The 27,468-nt window shown below is 41.4% G+C and overlaps 1 protein-coding gene across 1 annotated transcript in view; it reads left to right on the forward strand.

Annotated features, from left to right (window-relative positions):
- The window catches only part of bbs9 (Bardet-Biedl syndrome 9), a gene marked incomplete at both ends in the record, with an annotated part of 251,222 nt that overhangs the window by 160,768 nt on the left and 62,986 nt on the right, over positions 1–27,468 (forward strand). Inside the window, one exon of the mRNA XM_083990340.1 lies at positions 5,574–5,684. Within this exon, the coding sequence (XP_083846466.1) occupies positions 5,574–5,684 (111 nt within the window). The remainder of the gene's footprint in view (positions 1–5,573; positions 5,685–27,468) is intronic.

Here is a 27,468-nt window from a genome sequence, read left to right on the forward strand (position 1 = left end):
AAAACCTTAAAAACTGCATTTTATATTTACTTGGTTTATCTTTGTCTAATATTGCATTGTTTTGATGATCTTAAACATTTAAGTGTGACAAATTTGCAAAAAAGTAAGAAATCATGGACAGGGGTTAATACTTTTTCACAGCACTGCACATGCTTCATATTCCGCAGTTTGACGATAGATAGATAGATAGATAGATAGATAGATAGATAGATAGATAGATAGATAGATAGATAGATAGATAGATAGATAGATAGATAGATAGATAGATAGATAGATAGATAGATAGATACATAGACAGACAAGACACTTTAAACTAAAGCTTCTCCCAGCCTGGTCCGTCACTTTATTCTGTCCCCAGAAACACTTCCTGTTATGTTTTTGTTGAGTTTTTGCAGCAGTTTAAGTTGTTTTCTGAATTCGTGGTGTGTTTTTTGAGCCTTCAGAGCCACCGTATGAATGTTTTTAAAGTCTTTTGCACCTCTGACTTCAGAGAGGTGACAAATTAAACCACTGCAACAAACAAATCTCTTAAAACTCTTGTCATAACAATGATTCCTCACGTCCCGGCCAGTTTCTAGTACATTTCTCCCTCTCATAAACAGTTGAATATCAGATTTCGGCTGCTGTTGTTTTGTGTTTGGACCTCCTGCTGCTGCAGCACCTGCTTCTGCTCCTGCCTCTGCGTTAAATATATCAGCCACCACCACGGGTCGGGCCACCACCACCATTATTATTATTGTACAACTCTTCCAACAGCTGTAATTACAGTGTCGTCCTCCACTCGGCTGCTTTTCTTGGGTGTTGAAGTGTGATGTGGTGCAGAGAGAGAGAGAAGGAGACCAAACCTCAGGCTCGTCTAAAACTGATAACCTCCACCAAACGACGAGACAAATATAGAGGCGAGCACGGCCGAGGAGAAACACACAGATATAATACACACACACACACACACACACCGCAGCTCCGACCAGCCGACGGTACTACGCTGCTATTTACAGAGAGAGAAGGAGAGAGAGGAATGTGTGAGAGCTAAGAGACGCTCTGTGTGTGTGTGTGTGTGTGTGTAATGTGATTTTGTTTCAGAGTTGCTCCAGAGGTGGGCTATTTCCTTACCTCATGTTGATGTAAGACTGAGGTTAAAACACACACACAGAGAGACACACACACACACACAGACACACACACACAGAGACACACATTCCCCGTGAAATTGTAAGACAGCGTTAAAAAAACCCCGACTCGCCTTAGAAAAACACCTGCCCAATTAAGAGCGAGGCATATCCCATTTCAAACAACTGTGAGTGAGAGTGTGTGTAAGTGTGTGTGTGTGTGTGTGTGTGTCTAAGTGTGTGTAAATGTGTGTGTGTGTGTAAGTGTGTGTGAAGCCACAGGCTGCGCTCTCACCAAAGAGAACAAGATTGGCTTTAGAAAAGGCCAGGATAAATATTAGAGAGGGCTTAGGGTAATCTGCACACACACACACACACACACACACACACACACACACACACACATGAAGACGCAGTGGGGGAGATGGAGACACACACACATTCTCAGACACCTTAAGGTAGACATGATGGCAGACACACACACACACACAGAGAGAGAGAGAGAGTCTCAGTGTGTGTGTGTGTGTGTGTGTGTGTGTGTGTGTGTGTGTGTGTGTTCGGTGCATGTTAAATGAAAGCACCGTGAAACTGGACACAATCCTTCAGGGAGGAGAGGAAATGAGCAGAAAAGAAGGGATGAAGTGAGGGGAAAATGGGACATGTGGGAAAGAGATGGAGAGACGGAGAAAGCAGGGAGGGAGAGAGTGGAGAGGGAAAGGGAGGAAGAGGAGGAGGTGGAGTTATGATAGGTGACAGGAAAAAGGATGAGGAGGGAGGAGAGGAAAGACAGGTAGCGGAGACAGAGAGAGAAAGAGAGAAAGGGGGAGTTGGTAAGTATAAGGTTTATTTATATAGCACTTTTCACAGATAAAAATCACAAAGTGCTTCACAATAAAATAAAATACAACAGTAAAAACATAAAAATACAATGAATAAAACAATTTAAGACATTAAAGGGATAGTTCAACATTTTGGCAAAGAGAGAAATATTGTAGAGAAATTTCTGGAAAGAACTGGTACAATTTCTCCAAAAACGTTTAAACATTAAAAAAAAAAAGGAAAAAAGAAAATTCTAGAAAAAAGTGATAAGATTTCCAGAAAAAGAAAAAAAAGAAGTTTAAAATTTTCTAGAAAATTTGTCAATTAAAAAAAAAATTTCTAGAAGAAACTGGTAAATTTCTAAAAAAAAAAAAAGTTTTAAAAAAATTCTAGAAAAAGTGGTAAATAAAAAATAAATAAAGAGTGCTAAAAACTTCTCTCAAAAAAAAGTAAAAATTCTAGAAAAAGGTGGTAAGATTTAAAAAAAAAAAGAAAAAGAAAAGAAGTTTACAATTTTCTAAAAATGTCTTAATTAAAAATAAATTCTAGAAGAAACTGGTAAAATTTCTCAAAAAAAGTAAAAAAAAAAATTCTAGAAAAAGTGGTAAATAAAAAAAATAAAATAAAGAGTGGTAAAAACTTATCTAAAAAAAAAGTTAAAATTCTAGAAGAAAAGTAGTAAAAGGTAAAATTTTAAGGAAAAGTTGGGGACCCCCTTGAAATATAAATACAATGAATAAAACTATTTCAGACATTAAAGGGATAGTTCAGCATTTTGGCAAAGAGAGAAATATTGTACAGAAAAAAAAAGTTAATTAAGTAAATTTAAAAAATATATATATATATATATATATATTTTAAACGTTAAGGAAACGTTCGGGACCCCCTTGAACCCTCTCAAGGGCCCCTGGGGGTCCCTGGACCCCACTTTGAGAACCACTGGTCTAGACGAGAAGAAATAAAAGCATGAATGACCATCTCAAGTTCAGCTTTTGACACCATATCACTTAATTTTGCAATGTTCCTCAGGTGGAAAAAGCAGTTTTTGATTAATTGTCTGGAGTTCTGCTCTATAGTGACATTGCAGAATCAAAAGTGACACCCAAGTTTTCAAGTTTCTTTGTCATCCGGCGCAATAATCAATGTTTCTGTTTTATCAGAATTAAGCTTCAGGTTCAGGTAGTTTTTTGATGTTGGTCAGGCAGTCAGTTGAGGAAGACAGTTTATGGAGCTCAGGAGGAAGAGGAGGAGGAGGAAGGACAGGATGGAAGAGGGGAAGGGGAGGAGACGGAGGGGAGGAGAGCAATGAGGAAGAGGGATAAAGAGGTAGACAGAGAGGTGGGACGGAGGGAGAGACAAGGCGTCCAATTCATCGGCCTCAGGAGCTCCTTAAATCCACTCTGATCCAGGGGATTCGAGCAGGGATCATTTCATCACACACGCACACGCACACACACACACACACACACACACACACACACACACGCACGCACGCACACACACACACAGAGCTTCTACTACAATATGAACATTGAATATAAACATTTCTCTGAAGGCAACAGAATCAACAGGTTTAGTTTTTTGGCCTCATGCAGCAACAACAACGTCTGGAAACATGTGGAGTGGAAATAAAAAAACTGAGAAATGTTAATGACACCTACAACAAATATTATTATTGATACTCTATTAATAAAATCAATCGATATCGGACATAAATTAGCTAATCATCAGTTAAATTCAGTCAGTCAATCTCTATAATGCATTATAACCATACTTATAATGAGGTATAATGCAGTTATAGCACTGTATAACTATCATTATAAACACTCATAAATGATCATAATGCTTTATAACAATAATAAACACACTATAAAGCATTTTATCATGACTTATAAGGTCAGATATTATAATACGTTATAATTGTTAGTAACTGGCTGACAATGACCACATCGATAATGCATTATAAATATAGTTATAATGAGTTACAATTAACTATCATTATAAACACTAAGTATAACGCATCATAGAGCATTTTATAATGGCTCATAAGGTCAAGTATTATAAAAGAGTTATAATGCTCTATAGTGTGTAATGCTTATTGTTATAAAGCCTTAAAAGACGCTCCATGTGAATGGGCCCTAATGATGATTTATGAGTGTTTATAACTAGTTATACGGTGCTATAACTGCATTATAACTCATTATAAGTATGGTTATAATGCAGTATAGAGATAGGCAGGATTTGTCTATCTAAAAAAGACTAAAAAAATAAAATTATGAATGAAGTTTGTTTGGCGTTGCTATGACAAGTCGATAGTTCAGGGACCGTACTGAGGAAACGCACTTCAAACTGAAGGACGCACTCATAAACTTGAGCTCTTGTGTTGAGTTTATTAAGGTTCAGGGCGTTTCTGTCTGTGAAGATTCTCACTCATGTTCGTCCAAGAGTCCGAGTTGAATCGGGGACGACTGGACTCATGTGAGACGATGATTAGAACATCGGACACACCCGGCGTTTTTTGGCGCTGGACTCATGTCCGTTCAGATCCCAGAGCCAACAGGAAAACATGGAGGCTGCTTCTTCTTCCTCCTCTTCTGCTCCTTTTTTAAAAAACAAAATGTATTTACATAACTTTAAACAGACTAGGGATGTCACGATTACTCACAATTCATCGTGGTATTAAACGCCACAATTAATTAATCGTAAAGATTCATAAATACTGTCACTTTAAAAAAAAAAAAAGATTATGTCAGAACCATATCAACAGATCAGCACCAAAATAAAGGTAAATGCTCAGATACCGGTCCATTTATCTAACGTAACATGAATGAATTGGTAGGAATTTAAATGTTAGTGTGTCACTTAACTTGAATATTTCAAACACTTCCCCTTGGGGGTTAATACTTTATTTGATTTTACACATTCATAGTGTTGTGAAATTAATTAAAGGGACAACGAGGAGTTTTGTAAAAGCGAAGCGTTTTCACATTACACACTACACACTACGCGTGAAATTCTTTGACTCATGTTTTCATTCATCAGAGGTTCAAAGACGACCAGATACCGTCGTAGTTCCCACCATAAACGGCGATTCGGCGGCGTTATTCTCATGACTCGCCACGAAACCGAAAGTAAAGAAATGCTGGTCGGCTCGCCCAGCATTTCCACCACCACTAATAATAACAACATAACGATAAAGACAAAACGATATATTTATCGAAAATGGAGCCATTAACAAGTGTGGGTAGCGTAGATTCATCCACATTAACGTGAGACTTTTTTTTTATAACCGAATAGAAACTCCTCGTTGTCCCTTTAATTAATGCATAATAATCGTGATAATCGTGATACCGTGATTTTTTTCTCTGACAATAATCGTACCAAGAAAATCTATAAGTGTGACATCCCTAAGACAGACTTCTGCTTGTATGCAAATCGGGCAGTGCCCCAATGAAGTTTGTCCAAGTGGAGTTGCCGTACGCAGCTGTCCAAGATGGCGACCCATCCTCTTCTACGTCTTTTTCTTCTGCTGCTGCTGCTGCTGCTATCGTCACCATGTGTGTTAGTACCAGTGTGCAGGTGAAGTGTTTTGCAGGTGAAGTGTTTTGCTGACAGTCGTTCTTCTCTCCCTGTGCTTCTATCCAGGCGGTGTGGAGCCGATAGCGGAGGCGGCCGGTGACGGCGAGGAGCTGGAGCTGCAGCCGGAGGCCACCAAGTTCATCAAGAAGAAGCAGCCGTCCAAGAAAGTCAAGAAAGGTAGGAGGAGCGCTATGTTACGTTACTTTATCTCTGTCTCTCTGTCTGTCTCATAGACCGTAAAAAATATGGACGTAGCATCCGTGACGTCACCCATTGGTTTTGGGGAGTTGTTTTTGTGACTCAAATATGGCGGCCTGAACAGCGCCATGTTGGATTGGCCGGGCGAGAACCCGCCCACTGACCTTGAAGCAGCTGTCCACGGAGCTGCTCGGACCTGTCACTCAACGTTTTCGCGCCCTAATTGGCCAGAGGTTTAACCTAATAACAGTAAAACGGTAGAAAAAAAAAAAACACCCCCCTCAGAGTGTGTGCGGGGGTAGAAACTATTGATTGAGACCAAAAAACGTTCTGACACCAGGCTTTTAACATGTTTATTGAGGATGTAAAGTCGGTGATTTTAACATGGGGGTCTATGGAGAATGCTGCTTTCTGACACCAGCCCCAGGGCCGGCCCTAGGATTTTGGTGGCCCTAAACAAGATTTTTGATTGTGGCCCACTTTAAGCGTAAACACCAAATCACTGGTTAAAACAGAATACAGACATGTTTATGCCCTCTGAGGTTTGAGGCCATTTTCTTGAATTTAACATATTTTCTTAAATTTATCTTTTTAAGATACTTGCAGATTTAACAATACTCGAGTGTTTTATGTCTAAATATTAGAACCTCCGCTGTAAGCACACTGAGGCCAATTTGTCCTAGAACACTGTAGAAAGAAATAATTTAGGCCAAATGCTGGAAATTTGAGGTCTGCTTTTTGAAAAATGTCAAATCCCTTGTGAAAACACTCCTTCAGTCATGAGAATGAACTGTTTTGGTGCTTGAAATGGGATATGAATACATTAATATAGAAGTGTAGAAAACAAGTCTAAAATGAAATTTTGTAAGATTGTTTTTTGAGCACAAATGTTGTCATTCTGCCGTTCTATTTTCATCAAATGTCTCAAATGTGAGATAAAAGAAGCTGAATATTGACTTCACATTACATATAAAGCTCATAGCTGCACGTGCAGACCTCAGGATGTTTAAATGACTTGATGAACCCCGGTACCTTTCTGATCATGTGGCCCCCCACCTAACGGCTGTGGCCCTAAACAACCGCATAGAGGGTTTATGCCAGGGGCCCTGGCCCTGACCAGCCCCCAGAGGAAGCCGAGGGCATTGCAGTTTTTTGAACGCAGAAGTGAGCTTCACTTCTCAGACCCACAACTGCCCCCTTGGTCTGTCTTTATGTTTTATTTTATTTCTGGGAGCTGGGTATTGTCTTCCTGTCAGAGCCGTCGGTGGCTCCGCTTCACCTTGTCACACTCCCAGGTGACCTCCGGTATCGAAATAACACGAGCGGTGGCGGTGACGGTCCCAATGGCGTTCCCGGCTCGTCAGTAAATCCCGAGCAGAGCCCCGACACTGATCTCTGCTCTCTGCTCTCCGTCCGTCAGTCACACGGCTCTAATCCTCCTCACAGCTCCGTCTCATCTGCTCTGTTTCACATGCCGCTCCGACCACGCTGTCAGCACGGGGCCGAGCGATGGGAGTCGAACCGTAAATCTGGTACCACAGATGCAGCATTGATAAGAGCCGATCATGTGAAGACTTTTTTTTAAATATTTCTACGTCCCTTCTTCGACGATGTCACTCCATTAGTCCATCAGCTGCAGCATCACTGTGGTTAGAAAACCTGTGACCTCGTCCCCTGTGACATCTCGTGCAGCTTATAACTGCTGCTGTGGAATTATGGGATGCCATCGTTGCTGGGCGTTGCGAGCCAATCGGCCCCTAATGTAAACAAAGTGGACGCTCTGTGTGTGTGTGTGTGTTATTTGTCTCTCCGGTGACTGGATGCTGCTGTGGGTAGTTCAATGACCTCCAGCGCCGACTGAGGTCAATGTGCAGAGTGTGACAAAGAGGCCGGGAATCGAACTCTGGTACTAAAATGTGAAATGAAGATCTAACAATGTTGGTGATTGGAAAATATTTACGTTTTTTAAAAAGGAACTCTAGTGCTGGTTAAATCAATGACTTGTAACTAGTTCCAGGGAGAATGGAGGCTCTCTGCCTTCCCCCTAGCGTCTCTTGGCTGAAAACCAAGAAAAAAATTCACATTTTCCAACATTATTAAACCAAACATGCCCCAAAAAATACAGAAAATTTGTGAGTTTTAATTTTTATCAATGAAGAAAATACATCAACACATTTAATAAGGACAGATTGGCAAACATCAACATCAACTACAATAAACAAAAACAAAAACAAAAGTTTTTGTTCATTGTGGTTGATGATTTCATCAAACTCTACTTTTCAGTTTGATTTAGCAACAAGGAAATATTTTTTTATTTCAGCCCAGATCTCTGTGGCACCCGTTTTTCCCTAATTTTGCAAAGAAAAAATTTTCTTTTTGTGAAATTGCATTGTTATTTGTCTGAAAAGATGTTCACAAGTTTCTTTTTTCTTTTCTTACTTCTTACATAACCCGTAATCTCTTGTTTATGACAGATAAAACAACACAGATACCTGGAGAGTTCATCTTTAACTGAGCTTTTAGATTAAGATAAAATCTATACAGTGAAGTGAATCTTCATTTTTCAGTATCTGTAAATATCGATATCCACCTGTTGATATTTAAAACCCATAACGTTATCCATATCTATCCATATCTGGTCTCGTCTTCTTCTTCTCCTTTTTCTGTTGTGGCCGCGGTCTTTTTATTATCAGACAGATCTGATCTGGGATCTGGGAGCTGTGATCACGTCCGGCCCCGTTCCCGCTGCCAGAGTCTCCGCTCTGTGTCTCTGTGTTTGGGGAGTTGGACGACGCTCTCTTCCTCCTCTGCTCTCCGTCTGCCCTGTCTCTTCCTCTCTCCCTCTCTCTCTCTTCTCTTTATGTTTGCATCCATCTGGCTCTGCTCTCCCTCCCTCTGTCCTTCTTTCTTCCTTTCTTCCTTTCTTTTTCTTTCCCTCCATCCGTCTGCTCCTTTAATATCTGAACATTCATCTTCCCAATCAGACGGCTCCACTGGGACGACACCTCAGCTCCTTCCTTCACTTCCTTCACTTCCTTCCTTTCCTAAACTGATTAGTTTTCATGCATAAACACATACAACACTGTCTCGCACACACATTCAACAAAAGCATATTGTTTCCTGACACACACACACACACACACACAGACACACACACATGGAGAGAGAGAGAGAGAGAGAGAGAGAGAGAGAGAGGGGGCTTCTGGTTTGCATTGAGGACAAATCCGTGTTTTATGACAGTTTGTCTTTCCTAAACCGTGGCGGATAGATTCGCTTTGATGGGCTCTACTTTCATAAGTTGTGTGTCTGCGTGTGTGTGTGTGCATGTGTGTTAGTGTGTGTGTGTTCGCATATGTGCATATGTGTGTGTATGTGTGTGTCTGTGTGTGTGTGCACGCTTGTGGTTAATCCACTCAGGCGTCGCCTCTAATGAGAAGTGGAGGCGTGGGAGACACAGAGAGGGCGACACAGGGATCATTAGATACACACACACACACACACACACACACACACACTCTCCTATACGCTACATATACGTTATGCACACACAAAGACACACACACACATGGTATGTGAGTCCAGCAGCCACTGTGCTGTGTCTGCATGTGTTTTTATCGATGGTCCATGTGTTTGTTTGGTCTGAGAGAATCCAGACAGAAACATTTTGGACGCTGAATCAAAACAACAGCAACTACAAAAAGAGAGAAAGACAAAGTGAGTGAGTTATTGATCGTGTGATCAGACTAACGAGGCTCCGTCCATCTGGTTTTGTCTTCTCAGGATCAATCACACACACAAGCTTCCCCTAAATCGAACATTTGTACTGTAGTATGTCCGTGAAGGTTCTCATCATAAATCATCCAGCTCATCTTATTCTTATGGACTTGTAGTAAAAGGCAACTGGACTTCAGAAATGTGAAACTGTTATAATTCAGTTCAATTCAACAACTTTATTTGTCTCCAATGGGGCGATTCCTTTGCAGGAGTGGGGAGCGTAAAACAACATACAAACACAAAACACTGACAGATCACAGATGTTGACAGTCAAAAGCAATAAATAATTGCTATTGCTAATAATATAATAGTTACTAGAACAAGATGGCCAGAGTGCTATAAGATTAAAGTGCGCTGCTGTGCAATAAGCTACTCCTCCTCTTAGAGTTGAGGAGGGAGACGGCAGATGGGATAAAAGATTGTTTATATCTGTTGGTTTTGATTGGTGGAAGTCTGAAAAGCGAACCAACCAGAAGGAAGAAGCTCAGATTGTTGGTATAGTGGATGGGAGCTGTCAGACAGGATGGATTTTGCTTTATTGTACAACCTTTTGTTATACATATCCTGCCTGGTCCGTGCCAATTATTTGACAGCAGACGTTGACCACTCCGAGTCTGGACAATACATTTTTGTTTTTGATATTAAGGGATTGAAACCAACAGATAAAAGAGAAAGTGAACACAGACTCCACAAAGGAACGGTAAAACATGTTCAACAGGGTCCTGTCGACCAGTTTCCTGAGACAGAAGACACGCTGCTGGCTCTTCTTATCCACAAGTTTCGGAACGCGATCTATGCCGGTTTTGACGGTTTTGGTGGAATTGTACGTTTACGTTTCCATGGTTTTCAGTAGTTGTCATAGTTGCGGTAAACGCATGGATCTATTAACGCTGAATTTTAACACGGATGTCAATTTGTGATCCATGCGTTTTACAGATTTTCATTGAAATAAAAAAAAAAATCCATGCATTTACCGTGACTACCGAAACCATAGAAACGTAAACATAAAATTCCACCGGAAGAGCAAAACCGGCAAAACAGGCTACGTTTTTGACTTTGGAAAAAGGTGGCTACACTGAAACAGTGTTAGACTCAAAGGTCAGTTTCTTGTCAAGAATGGTACCTAAGTACTTGTAAAAATCCACTGATTCAATGTTTTGGCCGTTTATTACAGTGTTAACAGGAGAAGGTTGTGAATGTCTAAAATCAATTTCCATATCCTTATAGTCTTAGAGGCATTCATTGCTAAAAACGAGTCCTGACACCAAGTCATAAAATAATCAACAACTGGACCATGAGAGAATTCATCCCTGTTCAGTTACTGTTACTTCTGTAGCTCTCACACACACACACACACACACACACTTACTGTACACACTCACGTCACTCTTGCCTTTCAGTTTACGCCCTCCAGACGTGATCGACACAAAAAAAAAAAAAAAAAAAGAGAAAACACCAAAAGGAAAATGATCCCTAATTAGTATTGTTTGTCATGGAAACCTCACAGTAAGTCTGTGGTTCGCACTTAAAACGAGTGGAGGGAGGAGGGGGAAGTAGCATCATGTCCAGACTTGTCCTTTAGCCACCACACCTCCTCCTCCTCCTCCTCCTCCTCCTCCTCCTCCTCCTCCTGTGAAGCTGCAGCAGCTTGTGAAGACATAATGGTGCGATTGTTTATTGAAGCCTGTGGTGAGAGAGAGTGTTGTTGCTCAAAGACACTTCAGCAGAGGAGATGGAGCCTACAACCTCTCCTCCTCCTCCTCCTCCTCTCCTCTTGCTATAAGAAATGTACAGAAAAATAACCATCACATCACCCAATATGTCACCACAGACTATAAGGAAACATGTTAATCTGAAATACCGATCAATGACAACAATAGTTCAGCCAGAATATTCACATTTAAACATCATTTTTCAGTTTTGAGTTTGTGTTTTATAATACAACTTTATTTCAGGCACAAATTAGGTCCTTATAGAACAAGACAAGTTTGTGTTTAGTCAGTAGCATAGCAGCCTCCATTGTGCATTGTGGATGATGTCTGACGTTACGAACATTAAAATTTCATCTGTGTTAAAACAAATGGAACGAAACACCCCAAGGGTCTGGACATTTGTCTGAATTTAAATTTCCCATCATCAGAACTTCAAATATATCAATAATATTCTGTTAAGATACAATCCTCCCCTTTGACTCTATCGTGGCCATTTGTGGCCAATTGAAACCCATTAAAACCACATGTTTTCATCCCTTGTTATTTCCAGTATAGAATTATCCAAATTAGGTAAAATGTGTATCGTTCCAAACTAGAGACTTGAAATTTATGGTTTTTAATGTTTTTTGTCAGATTTTTCCAGTAACCCTTTTTGGCCAGGGGAACAAATGAATGTAATATTTTTATTTCACCACTAGGGGTCGCTAGTGACATATGTCCTACAAAGGAGCAAATGAATGACACAAATTTGACATGTATGTGATCCTGAGGATGTCTAATGATGATATTTGTTGTTGCCTAAAAAAAAAAATGTGTGTGTGTGTTTGTATGTGTGTGTGTTTTTTTAGATATCAAATCACACATAAGAATTGTTGCAGTTCAGTTGCAGTGAATTCCGTCTCCCAGTAATTCCTTGTTATTTCCAGTATAGAATCATGCAAACTAGGTAAAATGGGTGTCATTCTAAACTAGAGACTTGAAATTTATGGGTTTTAATGTTTTTTGTCAGATTTTGCCTATGGCCCATTTTGGGGAACGCTCACAATTTCATGTAATATTCTAGTTTGCCACTAGGGGTCAAAACATGCATATGTGCTACAAAAGAGCCAATAAATTACACAATTGTGACAAATGAGTGATTTTGAAGATGTCTGATGATGATAGTCATTGCAACCTTTAAAAAAAAATGTGTGTACGTGCATGTGTTTTTGTGTGTGTGTGTATGCGTGTGTGTTTTTTGAGCACAAATTAGTGGTGTTGCAGTGAATTGAGTCTCCCCAATAATCCCTTGTTATTCCCAGTATAAAATTATACAAAGTAGGCAAAATGGGTTTCATTCTAAACTAGAGACTTGAAATTTATGGTTTTTAATGTTTTTTGTCAGATTATGCCAGTGGCCAATTTCCGGCCATGGGAGCAATTTCATGTAATATTCTAGTCTCCCCATAGGGATCATAGGTGGCATACACACTACAAAGGAGCAAATGAATGACACAATTTTGACATATGAGTGATCTTGAGGATGCCTGAGGATGATATGGGATATTGTATTAAAAAAAATGTGTGCGTGTGTGTGTGTGTTTCTGTAGAGCATTTTTTCAATGTAATTTATAGGGGCTAAGTGTGATTTTTGATGTAATTTGCTTACCTACAAAAAACTAAAAATACAGAATAATAAATGTTACTGTGATTCTGATATATATCCAAGACTCTACTACCACAAATACAAGAAAGCCCATTGGCTTTTAGAATACAGACTACAGTGTGTTATTTGTATACCAAAAAATGCATTGTGTGAGCAAATTGGCATTTGAAGGGTTAAAAAATTAAAAAATTAATGGTAATTTAATATGTATGGCAAGAACAGATATTAATTAAAAACTTTATGCAGTTAAAGTCGAAAAAAATTAAAATTATAAAAAATTACAGCCTTTTCCGTAGGTGGCCATTTTTGGCCACGAACAGGCTAAACGGGAGTTTTTATGTAATTTGCTTACCGACAAAAAACTAAAAATGCAGAATTTTCACTGTTATTGTGATTCTGTTATATATCCAAGACTCTACTACCACAAATACAAGAAAGCCCATTGGCACTAAGAATACAGACTACAGTGTGTTAATTTGTTTTACCAAAAGTGCATCATGTAAGCAAACTGGCAATTAAGGGGTTAAAACATTAAAATGTAATGATTATTTTATATGAATGGCAGGAACAGAAGTTAATTAAAAACATTATGCAGTGAAAGTTTGAAAAAAAATTAAAATTCCCAAAAATTACAGCCTTTTCCGTAGGTGGCCATTTTTGGCCACGAACAGGCTAAACGGGAGTTTTTATATAATTTGCCTCCCTGCCCAGACCTCGCTACGACTCTCAGAAACGTCTTGACCAGTGTTCGGCATGTTACTTTTAAAAAGTAATTAGTTATAGTCACCTGTTATTTTCCTCAGAAAGTAACCGAGTAACTAATTACCAGGAAAATCACTATTGCATTACTTAAAAAAAAAAAATTAAAAAGTCAACTTGACTCGCCCCCCAGTGGAACTTTTAAATTCACTTGTATGTAATGAAACTCAACATTGAATGAATTAAATTAAGGAAATTGAGACTTAATAGAATAAATCATTATTATTATTAAAGCTGTACAGAAAAGAAAAATTTGAGCCCACTCTGGGTTTTAACATTAGTGTAATAACTCATCTATCAGACGATGTAGGCCAAACTTTGTACAAAATTCTATTTTTGATTAAATCCGGGATGAAAGTGTGGTATTTCTTTTTCGCATTGGATAATGCAGGCGCATGAATTATATGTCACGTTGCTCACGATTCATCAGCCACTGATATTGGATCCGTCATCCATCAATCAAACGTCTGAGACACGCACACACACACACACCGACCTCGGTCTCATCCCAAGCATTGAATATCTCGCCCGCTCGATAACGACCATTAACAGTTAGTTCCGACCGGTCCCAACCGAGCAATTTGATTGGACAAGAGACGTTCCATAGTGCTGATATACAGTATAACAGCACTGCGACTTTTTACAGACATAATCACTCCGCTGTTCAGCTGGACAGAAGCTAAGTCAGAGCCAGGCTCCCCATACAGGAGCTGCTCCATCTCTCTGCTGCTGCTGCTGCTGCTGCTACAGTTATAAACGGACCTGAACATTAAAACCTGGACCTGACCTGGTCCGTCTCATTGGTGATAAATCTCTACTAAACCCGGCTGGGGAAAAAATCTCAGCAGGGGCAACTACGTTTTGACGGTGATGTGTTTTGATATTAGCGCTAGCTGTTGTTAGCCACGTAGCTCAGCTACTTAGATTCAACTGTGTTTATATTGATTACATAGCAGATAAACAAATGTAACGTCTCTGTATGTCTTCACGCTGGTCCTGTTGCTCCGGTGCTAATCAGACACGGGCTCAGAACCAGAACCAGCACTGGAAGCAGCTCGGTGGAGAAGCTTGTAGCTCGTAGCAAGCTAGTATGAAATGTTTATGTGTTGCCTGGCAACAGCCTTGTCTCCCTTCCAGTTGCAGAACTATTTCTGTTGGCGGAGCCAAATAAATGATTAAATAAACAAACAAATCATAATCTCTTGTAGTTTATTACTGTTCTAAAATGCGCTCGTAGCACTGTTGTATAAAAGCAATATCACACTCGAGGTCGTGCTGTTGTACTGTATATCAGCACGGTGTGATTATCTGCGGCACTCGGCCTGCGGCCTCGTGCCTACGACCGAATCACAGCCGTGCTGATATACAGTACAACAGCACTCCCTCTCGTGTGATATTGCTTAAATCAAATTCGTTTTCCTTACTCAGGTAAACTCGTGCGGCAACTCGTAGAAGGAGGCGCGACAAACAGGACAAACGGCCATTTCTGAACACCTTTAACATATACACTTATCTACACCACACTGCATTATCAAATTCAGTGTTATAGATCCAAAGACTGTATATCTACGTGTAGCAGTGTGACAGTGCGCTGCAGTATTTTGAAACAGTTTTACATCCTGCTCCTTTAACCTGCAGGATTTAATGTCATTGTGGGAAAATCCATTAATTAAACATGAGCAGTTACCTCAGCCACAACATCCACCACACGTGTTTACATGTCATCACTCATCCTCCTGTTTCCTGTCATCAAGCTGTTTTGGATTTTTTTATTTTCTATAACGGTTGTGTAACCAGAGCTGTGCAGCAGAGAGTTGATAAATCATCCACTTTGTTTTGTAGATTAGCGTTAATTCCTGATCTCTGCTGCTCGCCGGCTGCTGCAGACGCATCAGTCCCGCGCTGAAACGCTCCGATAACATCAGCTGCATCGGTGCATTAGTGTTTCTCCCCCTGTGTGTGTGTGTGTGTGTGTGTGCGTGTATGTGTGTGTATGTGTGCGCAGTGTGTCAATCTACAGAGAGTTGTACAGTAGAAGTGTTTCCGTCTGATCGTGGCCGAACGCCAAAAAAACTCCCAATAAACCCAGAGAACAAATCAGTTCAAAGCTCCCGTTCCCCACACACACCTTCCGCCTACCTGTCTATGACTTAAAAGTAATTAGGCGCCATGCCAACCCCCGCACACACACACACACACACACACAGACACACACAGAGCTCTCTGTTCAGGAGCATGGCAGCACGTTTGGTTTGGTCGACTTGAAAGACATCAAACGGCGTCTGAGCCGAGAGCGGAGCGAGTTCTCTCCTTCTCTCCTCAGCTTGAAACGGACGGATGAAAGAGAGATGAAAGGGAGAGTGAGCGTCTTCCTTCTCCTCTTTCCTGGCACTGCGTCGCCTTTTTGTGTCTGTGTGTGTGTCTGTGTGTGTGTTTTGTTGTTGCTCTGTTCCTCCGCTACAGCAGCAGCCCACCTGGGATCACACACACACCATCCAGAGCAAACACACACACACTCAACTCAACACAGTCCAGGTCCACATGTTGTTTCTTTCTGTCCAAACCGGTGATGTGATGCTGCACACGCTGAAATCAATATCACACACTCACACACTCACACACACTCTCTCTGCTGCTCTGATCTTGTCCGTGTCGGTGTCAGTCTGCGGTCAGTTGCCTCATTAAGCCACATTATGATACAGATTTATGCTAAAGAATCTTTATTCTAAGCTGCTGGACACAGAACACACCCATTTGAAATGACTTTTATTTATTATCTGCTTTAACCTGATGTGTTTTTATCTCATCTTGCTTCATCTCTACATATTTATCCATGCCACTTTTATTTATGGCCTGCCCTATAGCACATTTCCAAAACATAAAGCGTTACCAAAGTGCTGCACAGTGAAGAAAATGGTTGAGAAAAACATAATGAGAATTAGAAATAAGGATAAAAAAAGAATAAATAAATAAGAAAGAGTAACCAAGATGGTGCCGTCCCAGGTGGCAGCCTGTAGCCGCAGCCTGTAATTTCCCAGCTTGAGATCAATAAAGTATATACAGTATATCTATCTAAGAAAGAGCCATAAAAGAGCTGACAGATTAAAAAGACAATAAAATGAGAATAAAAAGACAAACAAGAACAGAGATCACACAGCTCTCAAGCTGAGTTAAAAGCCAAAGAATAAAAGTACGTTTTAAGATGTGATTTAAAAGTCGGTAAGGTGGGGGACTCCACAGTTTAGTTGTTTTTAGTCGACTAATGCTTTAAAAACAAACAATAACATTTTTAAATTAAATTTAAAAAGGATTCTCCCTTCGTCCCTTAATGTTTTGTTTTTTTCCTTGACAGTTTGTGTTGATGTGTGAACGGGGAAATCCACAAAACTACCCTTTGCAGGATAAAGTTGTCTGAACTGAACTAGAGCTGCAACAATTAATCTATTAATCGAACAATAATCGATTATTAAATTAATCGTCAACTATTTTGATAATCCAATAATCAGTTTGAGTAGTTTTAAGTCCAAATTCTCTGATTTCAGCTTCTTAAATGTGAATATTTCTGGTTTCTTTGACAATAAACTGAGTCTCTCTTTGGTTTGAGGACATCATCTGGTGGTTTGAGAAACACTGATTGATATTTTTCAACATTTCTTTTTACATTTTATTGACCAAACACCTAATCAATCAATCGTTTAAATAATCAACAGATTAATCGATAATGAAAATAATGGTTAGTTGCAGCCCTAAACTGAACTGAACCAACAGCTCTTACTGTAGCATCAAGCCGCTGTTCGCCGTCGTCACCTCGTGCACACACACCACATGCAGAATCACCAGTTACCATTAGCCGTGGCTTCACCCTCCATCACTAATGTGCTCTGTGCATTAGCAGCAGCTGTAGCTTTATCCATTAGCTGCTAAAATCCAGATAAAAGCTCGTTGGCCCATTACTGTAAAATCCATACGCATCCTGAGGAAAATGTGGATAAAGAGACGCAGATGAGTCAGAGAGCGATTCTCAGTCGTTGTGTGGAGAGAGACCTCTGATGAACCCACAGAGTCCTGGCCACTCAGCTCACACACTGCTGCTGTGTACTATCTTCTATTATGTCTATATTTTTTTATTTAAATAGTCCTAAATTTGAACCTAACCAAACTAAACTCAGGTTATTTTGTGTGTTTGCTTTTGTAGAATCTGTGAAAGTTCATTTGTTAACATTTTATTGAGGCTTAAAGTTTGACATAATTGGGGGCGTGGCCACTTTGAGTGACAGGTCGCCAAGCTGACAACTACCAGAGTCTCATCTCCATAATACTAACGTGTGTTTTGGCTTTTTGTTAACATGAAAACAAAACTTCAGGTCGATGATATCTGAAAACTTCAAAGGCCGAAGTGGAGATTTGGAGATTTGCATGTAGACAAGTGGGAAACAGAGTTCTGATTTTCTGACACTGCCACCCACAGGTTTGGCACGTTAACGCCGTTTTTATGCAGGTTTGTGCAAATGAAGAGGTTTTTTTTTAAAGCCCCAGTATGTAACTTATTTGGCTTTTTATTAGCAAAAATCAAATCTGTCTTTCATAAATACGTATTTCACTGAAGGTGAATCACACCCGCATACAAATGAAATCTTTCTGGTACCTTAGAATGAGTTGTTACAAGTCGTTACAAATACATAAGTGGGCGACGCACCGAACCGAGGCGGCCATGTTGCATCGCCATTTTTTTACGTTGAGTGGCAGCGTGACCGTAGGTAACCACGGAAACTGAGCGGAGCTGTGGGCTCGGCCTGTTAAAACTGTCACCACTGTGTAGTGTGAGGAAGGACGGAGGCACTGGTGTTGCATTCAGGTGCAGTCAGGCAGACGGCCGTCGGCAAAACCAACTGGACGTCATTTTACTCAACGAGAGAAAGACGGTAAAACAATACCACATCACCATGACAACATATTGTCACGCCTGTATTGTTTTGCCTCGTGCTGGCGGACCACTTGTTTACATAGACGCTTTTTTATCCTGTTACATGCAGCGTCTGTTGTCTGTCTGACGTCTGCCCGATTTCACGTGAATGCAACATCAAGAATACGTTCAGATATGCAACCACACCTATTTTGGGGGCTTTTAGGCCTTAAATCCACAGAACAGCTGTAGAGAGACAGACAGAGGGGGAACGACAGGCAGCGACGAGCCACTACACCGGTTTTTTGTAAACGATCTGGTGTGAAAAACGTTATTTTTTTTTAAAAAAGAGGGGAAAAAATCTGTTTTTGTAAATGTCAGCATGGCCGGAGTTGATTGGTGACCGTAGGACGTGTGAATATGAGTGTGTGAGGTTGTGATTGACAGGAGGATCTGTCCGGTGTGTGAACGCCGCCCCTGGGATTGAAACAAAAGGATTGTGTGGTTTCACAGCTGTGATGCAGCAACGTCCCCGATGAGTCTCTGTGTTACTGAGACTCAGGAATCCTCAAAGATCTGAGCAGAGAGAGAGAGTTGAACATCACTCTGACGTCACGTCCTCCGTGGACAGAAAGATAAATGGTTCGAGGACAAACAGAGCTGTGGCGGCTGAGTCCCAGTGTGAGTGGAGCCGTTTGCACCAGTGGGCAGCGGCAGCGTACAGCAACGTGCAGCAGCAGCAGCAGCAGCAGGCGGAGCGGAGCGGCGATCACCTGTGGAGACTCAGTCTGAGGCGACTTGTACCGACACGGCCGAGCTGCAGAGTCCCGCTGCGGCGCTCTGTCACACACATTACACACACACAGCCAACTGAGCTATCAGCTTACTGTCACACACACACACACACACACACACACACACACACACACACACACACACACACACACACACCGAGGCTGCTATTCACATCTACACACACACACACACACACACACACACACACTCTCAGCGGGCAGGTTTCCTCATCCTGAACAGGATCCTCCCGGGCCGCGGCCACAACTTCTGACCCATGGACTCGTGTTTTTGCATCAGTGTGTGTGTGTCTGTGTGTGTGTGTGTGTGTGTGTGTGTATTCCCAGCTCTACCCTGCATGAATAAAAACACAGATAGAACATGAACACACACACACACACACACACACACACACTGAGGCTGAGTGTCCTTGCAGATGGGAAGTCAAATATGTAGAACATGAAACCAGCTTTGATTGTTGCGTGTGTGTGTCTGTGAATGTGTGTCTGTGTGTGTGTGTGTGTAAATGCTTAAAGCTGTTTATAGTGTGTAAAAGTAGGTGTAGTCGTGTGTTGGCGTAAACCTGAAGGCTGAGTCATCATCTGTGTGTGTGTGTGTGTGTGTGTGTGTGTGTGTGTGTGTGTGTGTGTGTGTGTGTGTGTGTTGTGCTTTCCAAGAAAACCTGGCCCAGCTGATGTTCCTCTGTCACATTAAAACCTGATCACACGTTTCTAAACAACGAGCACAAACTGAAACTATTGATCGATCAGGTCTTGATCAGTTCTACCAATACACCACCTACCTTACGGCCTTATTCAGCTTTCTATTAAAGGGGTAGTTCGACATTTTGGCAAATTGGCCCATTGCCATAATCCCTATAGTCATAGCAGTAGGTTCGTTACCTTTAATTGTCGGTGCAAGCTATTTTTAGAACGGCGGAGCAGAGCCGTGAGCTGCTCAGAGCTACGCTACGGAGGCTCATGGGATTTCTTGGTTTCCCTCATCTCATTCAGCCTTTAGGGACAGTTTTTCATCAAGCAGTCTCTGCATTTCCCTCTAAAACAACTCTGTGTGGTAACGTTGTGTTATTATCTCATAGCGTGGTGAATGTGCAGGTCACAACTTGTCCACCAGAGCGTTTTGGAGTTGTTGGATTGTGTATTTGATGAGGGAAACCAAGAAATCCCATGAGCCTCCGTAGCATAGCTCTGAGCAGCTCACGGCTCTGCTCCACCGTTCTTAAAATAGCTTGCACCGACAATTAAAGGTAACGAACCTACATAGCGATTATGGCAATGGGCCAATTTTCCAAAATGTTGAACTATCCCTTTAAGATATTGATTTTCTGACATGACTATAAAATCACAAGGCATATTTATGCAAATTCCCATTAAATATTCAAAACTGGACTTTTCATATGAGCACATCTAAAACTTCTTTTATTCATTTTGTTAGTTTTTAATCTCTTTTTCCTCGTACTCGTTCATTTGGAGATGACAGATGAAGTCTTTTCCCCATTAATGATGAATAAATGATCAGAAAACATGTGCAAACAGTCATAAAAAAATGCACAGCACACATACGTTTCATATCTCTTTACAACTTGACTTAAAATAACTTGAGCTCAGACAGTGTGGAACTATTTCTTTCACTTATTTCCACTGTAAACCTGTTTTATTTTAGGCTTCGGTCTGTTTGAAAGGTGAAGAGTGTGTCAGGTGTGTGTGTCTTAGTGTGATGACACGCTGCAGTTCCTCCGTTCGTCTGTTTCCTCTCGTCTCCTGACACTCTGTCCCTGTGTCCCCAACCAGAGACACAAAGAACATTTTACACATTCGTCTCGTTGTTTATAAGCAAAAAGTACAAAGATAATGAAGTTTGAGGTCAAAGGTCAGATCATAATAACACAGTGTAGCTTTAAAGGAATAGTTCAACATTTTGGCAAATTGGCCCATTGCCATTATAATCCCTATAGTCATAGCAGTAGGTTCGTTACCTTTAATTGTCGGTGCAAGCTATTTTTAGAACGGTGGAGCAGAGCCGTGAGCTGCTCAGAGCTACGCTACGGAGGCTCATGGGATCTCTTGGTTTCCCTCATCAAACTCATCAAATACACAATCCAACAACTCCACAACGCTCTGGTGGACAAGTTGTGACCTGCACATTCACCACGCTATGAGATAATAACACAACGTTACCAGACAGAGTTGTTTTGAGGTAAATACAGAGACTGCTTGCTGAAAAACTGCCTCCGACGGGAACGCACATCAGCTGTTTTGCATGAATTTCCCTCTAAAACAACTCTGTCTGGTAACGTTGTGTTATTATCTCATAGCGTGGTGAATGTGCAGGTCACAACTTGTCCACCAGAGCGTTGTGGAGTTGTTGGATTGTGTATTTGATGAGTTTGATGAGGGAAACCAAGAAATCCCATGAGCCTCCGTAGCGTAGCTCTGAGCAGCTCACGGCTCTGCTCCACCGTTCTAAAAACAGCTTGCACCGACAATTAAAAATTAACCTACTGCTATGACTATTTAAGGCAATGGGCCAATTTGCCAAAATGTTGAACTATCCTTTTAAAGACGTACATTTATGATTTAATGTCACGCCTGATCTTTCATCTCGTCTATATGTGGCCCCAAGACTTATGGGAACTCTTCTTGGGTCTCAGGCTCAGTCAGGGGTTGGTGCTGGTAATTTTGTGGAAAAGAAGAAGAAAAAGAAGACGAGGAAAGAAAAAAGTCCAATTCAGAGTCTTCGCCACAGGAGTTTATATTTTTGCCTCATCAGGGGGTTGCGTGGCGTTTAAATTGGTGTGGTGCGTTGACTAAATTACAGCTGGTTTTCCAACGCGTGTCCCCCAAAATCAAACATGTCAAACGTGCCGTCTCAAAATAAATCTGCCTGCGTCCGTCCTTCCCTCCTCGTCACGTTGTCGCCGCTCCGGTCCTAACTGGGTGACGAGTGTGAGGCCTCACACACACACACATCCACACACACACACACACACACACACACATATCCACACACACACACACACACACATATCCACACACACACACACATCCACATGTTTGTCAGCCGTTTTAAATCCAAGTCCTCATCGACTGTGAGTTCCTGGAATCTGAAGCTGTGCCTCAAGTGCGAGTTTCCCCCCTCACACACACACACACACACACACACACACACACGTCCAGCTGGTCATTAAACGTCTCTCCTCCATCCAACTGGACGTCGACGTGAATTCCCCGAAATCCGACAGTTTGTCGAGTGTGCGCTCGCTAAATCCAACTCATCACCACCTCCATGTTTTTGTAACTCCACGTCTTCATCTTGTGCACGAAGGACACAGTTCTACCAGTCTGAATATTTATGATTATATTGCTTTTTTTTTTTTGTAATTAACTTTTTGTATTGATTCCAGACATACAGATGTACAGAACACACAAATACTTTGTACAGGGGAGCAAAGACAATAATAGTAGGCATAAACTCACTATTAAACATAAAGTAGAGTCATTCAGGGATACGTTGAAGTACTTTTTTCCTTATTTACCACTCAGCAGAGCCATTTTTCTCTGGTGGAAGATAACATAGAACATAATCTTGAGAGGAATGAACAATTACATTTTGTTAAAATAAAATCTAACACCCTGTTTACACCTGCAGACTGGATAGCGTTAACACCTGGCATTAACCCACGTCTCCAGCGTCCAGATCGAGATCCGATCACATATTTGCATAAAAAAAAAAGAAAATGAATTGTCCAACTTTGATCAGTCGTGGGATGTTTTGATTTCTGAGTTCTTAACGGGCCTGAAAATTTATATCCGACCGGACCCATTGGTGTTATAGCTTTCTATATAATTTCTGCCAGAACCAAAGCGCCAAACCAGTGCCTCACGCCGGGTCGTTCTGGTCGGACCGGTCCGTTAAGAACTCAGCGTGTGCCACACAAAACATCCGTTCAGATCGGATTAGATCATAATATGACATGTAAACAGTTTACCCGAAAGACTCATTTGGAATTAATTGTGTAAAAGTGTCTATGTAAACCCACCTAATGTGTCTCGGGTGCGTTTACACCTGTAGCTACTTTCATGCGGTCGATTGCAATCCGATCACTGAAATGCAAAGTCTGCTCTCAATGGTGACAGTTTTTCTAGTTCAAGTTCAAGTTCAAGTTCACTTTTATTTATATAGCACAGTTAAAAAGACCTGTGACAGTCGTCCAAAGTGCTTCACAGAGCAGAGACAGAAACAAAGACAATGTATGTGCAAGAAACAAGATGACATGCATACCATCACACATTCTCACACACAGATGTATGTACATATATATACGGACATATGCGCATACATACACATACGCAAACACAAACATGCACAGCTACAGTAGTCATAGACAACAGTGCACATAGATATTTAAACAAAACCAGCCAGGATTAGAAGATCTAGGTCTAGATCTATTGTCTATTGTCTCCAAGCTTTCAAACACACAAGAATCATCAACTTCCTGCAGCGTTTATTATTAAAACTTTAGGCCAAAGACAGTGAAGTAAAAACTGCAACTCAGCTTGTTAAAACCCATTGAAATCCACCAACAGGACAGCAGAGGAGTGATTTACAGTGAAGACAGTCAGAGACATGATCCGACAGCAGAGGACCGGCCGTCCCTCCTGTCCTCGTTGAACCGGCGGTGGAAGGTCGTCCCTCCGCTGCTCTGACCTCCTGGCTGCTTTATATCTCTGCAGCTTGTCAACAACATTTTTAGGTAGCAACATTTGCTCTTGTACTGTAACCCCCCCCCCCTCCCCCCATGTGCTGCCAACTATACCCCACCACCACCACCACCGCCACCACCACCGCCATCCCAAAAACCACATGGCTATCACGCCATGGCCTCAGCTATGTGTTGGCCCGGGGCGTGTTGACGGAGCGCTGATGAGACGCTCGGCTGTTTAATGTGTGTGTAATGTTCCACTAATGTCTCCGCAACGATATTATCTGATCAGCTATTCTTGGCTAATGCTCGCGGTGATTACGAGATAGAGACGAGGACGACGCTCCAAATATTTGTTGCCTGGTCGGGTAACAGCGAGGACTAATGCTTATGGACCCGTGGCACCCTGCAACGGAAAGTTCAGGGGGGGGGGGGGGTTTAAGCCGCTACAACAGCCGCTAAGTCCTGTCAGTGACCTTGTGTTTGTGGGACAGCTCCGCTCCGCTCCGTTGTAATCTGTCTTCAGTGGATGTCGTGGAAAATTGCTGTGAAAATTGGTTCCTGGAGAATGTCTGCGGGGCCGCGGCTGAGCTGCACATCTCAAGTTTCAATTAGATACAAGCAGGAATTAACTGCATTAACAATGAATTTCAGACTGCAATGGACAAAAACACTCGGTTTGTTTCACATGCAGAAAGTCCAGAGAATCTGTGGTGGATTTATGGCCATAGAAGTAAAAAAAAAAAAAAAGTGCTCTTATAGCATGCAACAGACACATAAAGAGAAACTTTTTTTTTTTTTTTTTTTTTTCAAAGGAGGTTAAATCGAAAACAACTGGACTTATTTATTTGTCTAGGAAGACGTTTCACCTCTCATCCAAGAGGCTTCATCAGTTCATGTACGCAACTGACCAGGCTGGGACTGGTCCAACTATCTTTGTCCCAGCCTGGTCAGTTGCGTATATGAACTGATGAAGCCTCTTGGATTAGAGGTGAAACGTCTTCCTAGACAAATAAATAAGTCCAGTTGTTTTCGATTTAACCTCCTTTGAAATACTATGACCTGGGCAAATGAGAATATGCACCGGCATAAAGAGAAACTGCATCACTTTGTGCTCATCACTCGAAGCTCGAAACTTAATTTTGACTTTAGACTAAAATGTCTCTTAGTTTTAGTCGACTTAGTTGACACATCTTTGTTGTTGTTTAAGTGTCACGACAGAAGTACATGATACATGAGTGTTTCCAGGCTGAGATCAAGTGTGTGCATCTAACCTTACTACCACACAAATAGATCAGTTGTGATTGGCTCTCTTCCTAACTTGTCTTTAGTTCTCTATCAATGATTTGTCTCGCGGATGTTTCAGGTTTTGTCTCGTTTTCATCAGGAAACAAAAAGAGGACGTTGATGAAAACGATGCAGAAAATTATTTTGTTAATGAAGTTAAGACTGGACTGAAGAAATAGTAAAGGTACAGTGACTGCAAATGTGTGTTTCTGTCCTTTGAGTGCTGTAGAACAAAGATTAAACATTATCCAGAACTGACACTGAGTCTGTATAAACAGACTGACGACAGCCGGTCCTCAACGTGGGCAATAAACCAGAGATAAACATATTTCAAAATGATGAACCGATACAAGGAAATCAGATTTAACCTTGATATTAAAGACAGTAAAAGTGATTGTCTCGTAATTGCATCAATAGAAACAGTTCAGGCCTTTGTAAAAAAAAAGCTCTGGAGGGACAAGTTTACAACCTGCACCTAAAGAGTTTTTCACTTCTCATGGACTTTCTAACCTTCACCCGGTAAAGACCCTCAGTGGATGCAGGATATTTACTATCAGGCGTCAGGAAAACCTGAATTTAATGGTGTAACTCGTTATGTTCTTCCTGTAATAGACTTTAGACCTGCTCAGGTTGAACCCCGCCCTCTGCCCAGTGTCACCTGGGATTGACTCCAGTTTAAGGATATGAAGTGTTGCTGCTAATGGTTGCATGGATCATTGTGTCCTGAAAACATTTTTTTTTAAGTCTTTTTGCATATTTTAAGTGTCCGATGCACGAACTGTAGCTCCAGCGTTGAGTGTTGTGTTGTGTTTCTATAGTTTACCTCCAGGACAAGGAGGCGATGTCTCGAAGTGGAATAACAGCAGGTACTCTGGGAAAAATACATCAAGTGTTTATTAAGCGCAGCGTGACGCAAGAGGGAGGTTTCATCGAAACAATCTAATTAATCAAAGGTGTGTTGATAAGTTCTGTAAATTATGGGTAAGAGAGAGAGAGAGAGACAGACGGGAGGAGAGAGGCAGGGAGGGAGGGAAATGAAAAGAGATTTAGGGATGAGAGGAGGGGGAGAGGCAGGAACTATTCTGGCTACGATAACCATCAACAAACCAGACAGTCTTCCAGAGGTGGAAACCCAGATGTGTGTGTGTATATATACATTTATATATATATATATGAGTCTGTGTGTGTGTGTGTTCATGCTACAACCCCCCCCCCAGGTCATGTAACATGTGGTAAGGAGCGCAGTGTTTTTGCGGTAGTGTCCATTCAGAGCTGGGGCTCCTGAGGGAACCTTCCAGAAGGAATGAGCGGCTCTTCCTCTGGGAGGCCCCCGTGTAGGAAGTGGAGCTTCCAGTGGGGAGGAACCGGCCTTCACACCTCCTGCTGCTTTTCACATTACGGCCTCGGCAGCAGCAGCAGCAAGCAGCCACGTTACGGGGATATAACCGTTAATCTAATACACTTTATGGCAGCTACCAGTTTGGTTCATATAGTATTTAATGGGTCAATCCAGCTGTATGAGATGTGACCCCCACACACACACCCCCACCCCACTGGCTTTGAATAATGAAATATATTTGATGTTTTAATATCCTTTTAAAAACATGATGATATCATCTGCAAACATTAGATTTTTGAGATATGAAGTATCAGCTCACTTTATCATACAGGCTTTTATTTTGACAAGATTAATGCCTTTATTTAAAGGGACAACGAGGAGTTTCTATTTGGTTATAAAAAAAGTCTCACGTTAATGTGGATGAATCTACGTTACCACTTGTTAATGGGCCCTTTTTCGATAAATATATCGTTTTGTCTCTATCGTTATTTTGTTATTATTAGTGGTGGTGGAAATGCTGGGCGAGCCGACCAGCGTTTCCTTACTTTCGGTTTCGCGGCGAGTCATGGGAATAACGCCACAGAATCGCCGTTTATGGTCGGAACTACGACGGTATGTGATCGTCTTCGTACCTCTGACTTTAATTCTTGATGAATGAAAACATGAGTCTGTCTTGCGCCAGTCAAAGAATTTCACGGTGCGGAGGCTCATAAATGTAGAGTGAAAACGCTTCGCTTTTCCAAAACTCCTCGTTGTCCCTTTAAGGAATACCACAACAGTTAGCTTGCAAAAAGTAGCATTTTGTAGCATTTAATAGCATGTAGCTACA

This window comes from Trachurus trachurus (assembly GCF_905171665.1).
Source record: "Trachurus trachurus genome assembly, chromosome: 16".
Taxonomy (NCBI): Eukaryota; Metazoa; Chordata; class Actinopteri; order Carangiformes; family Carangidae; genus Trachurus; species Trachurus trachurus.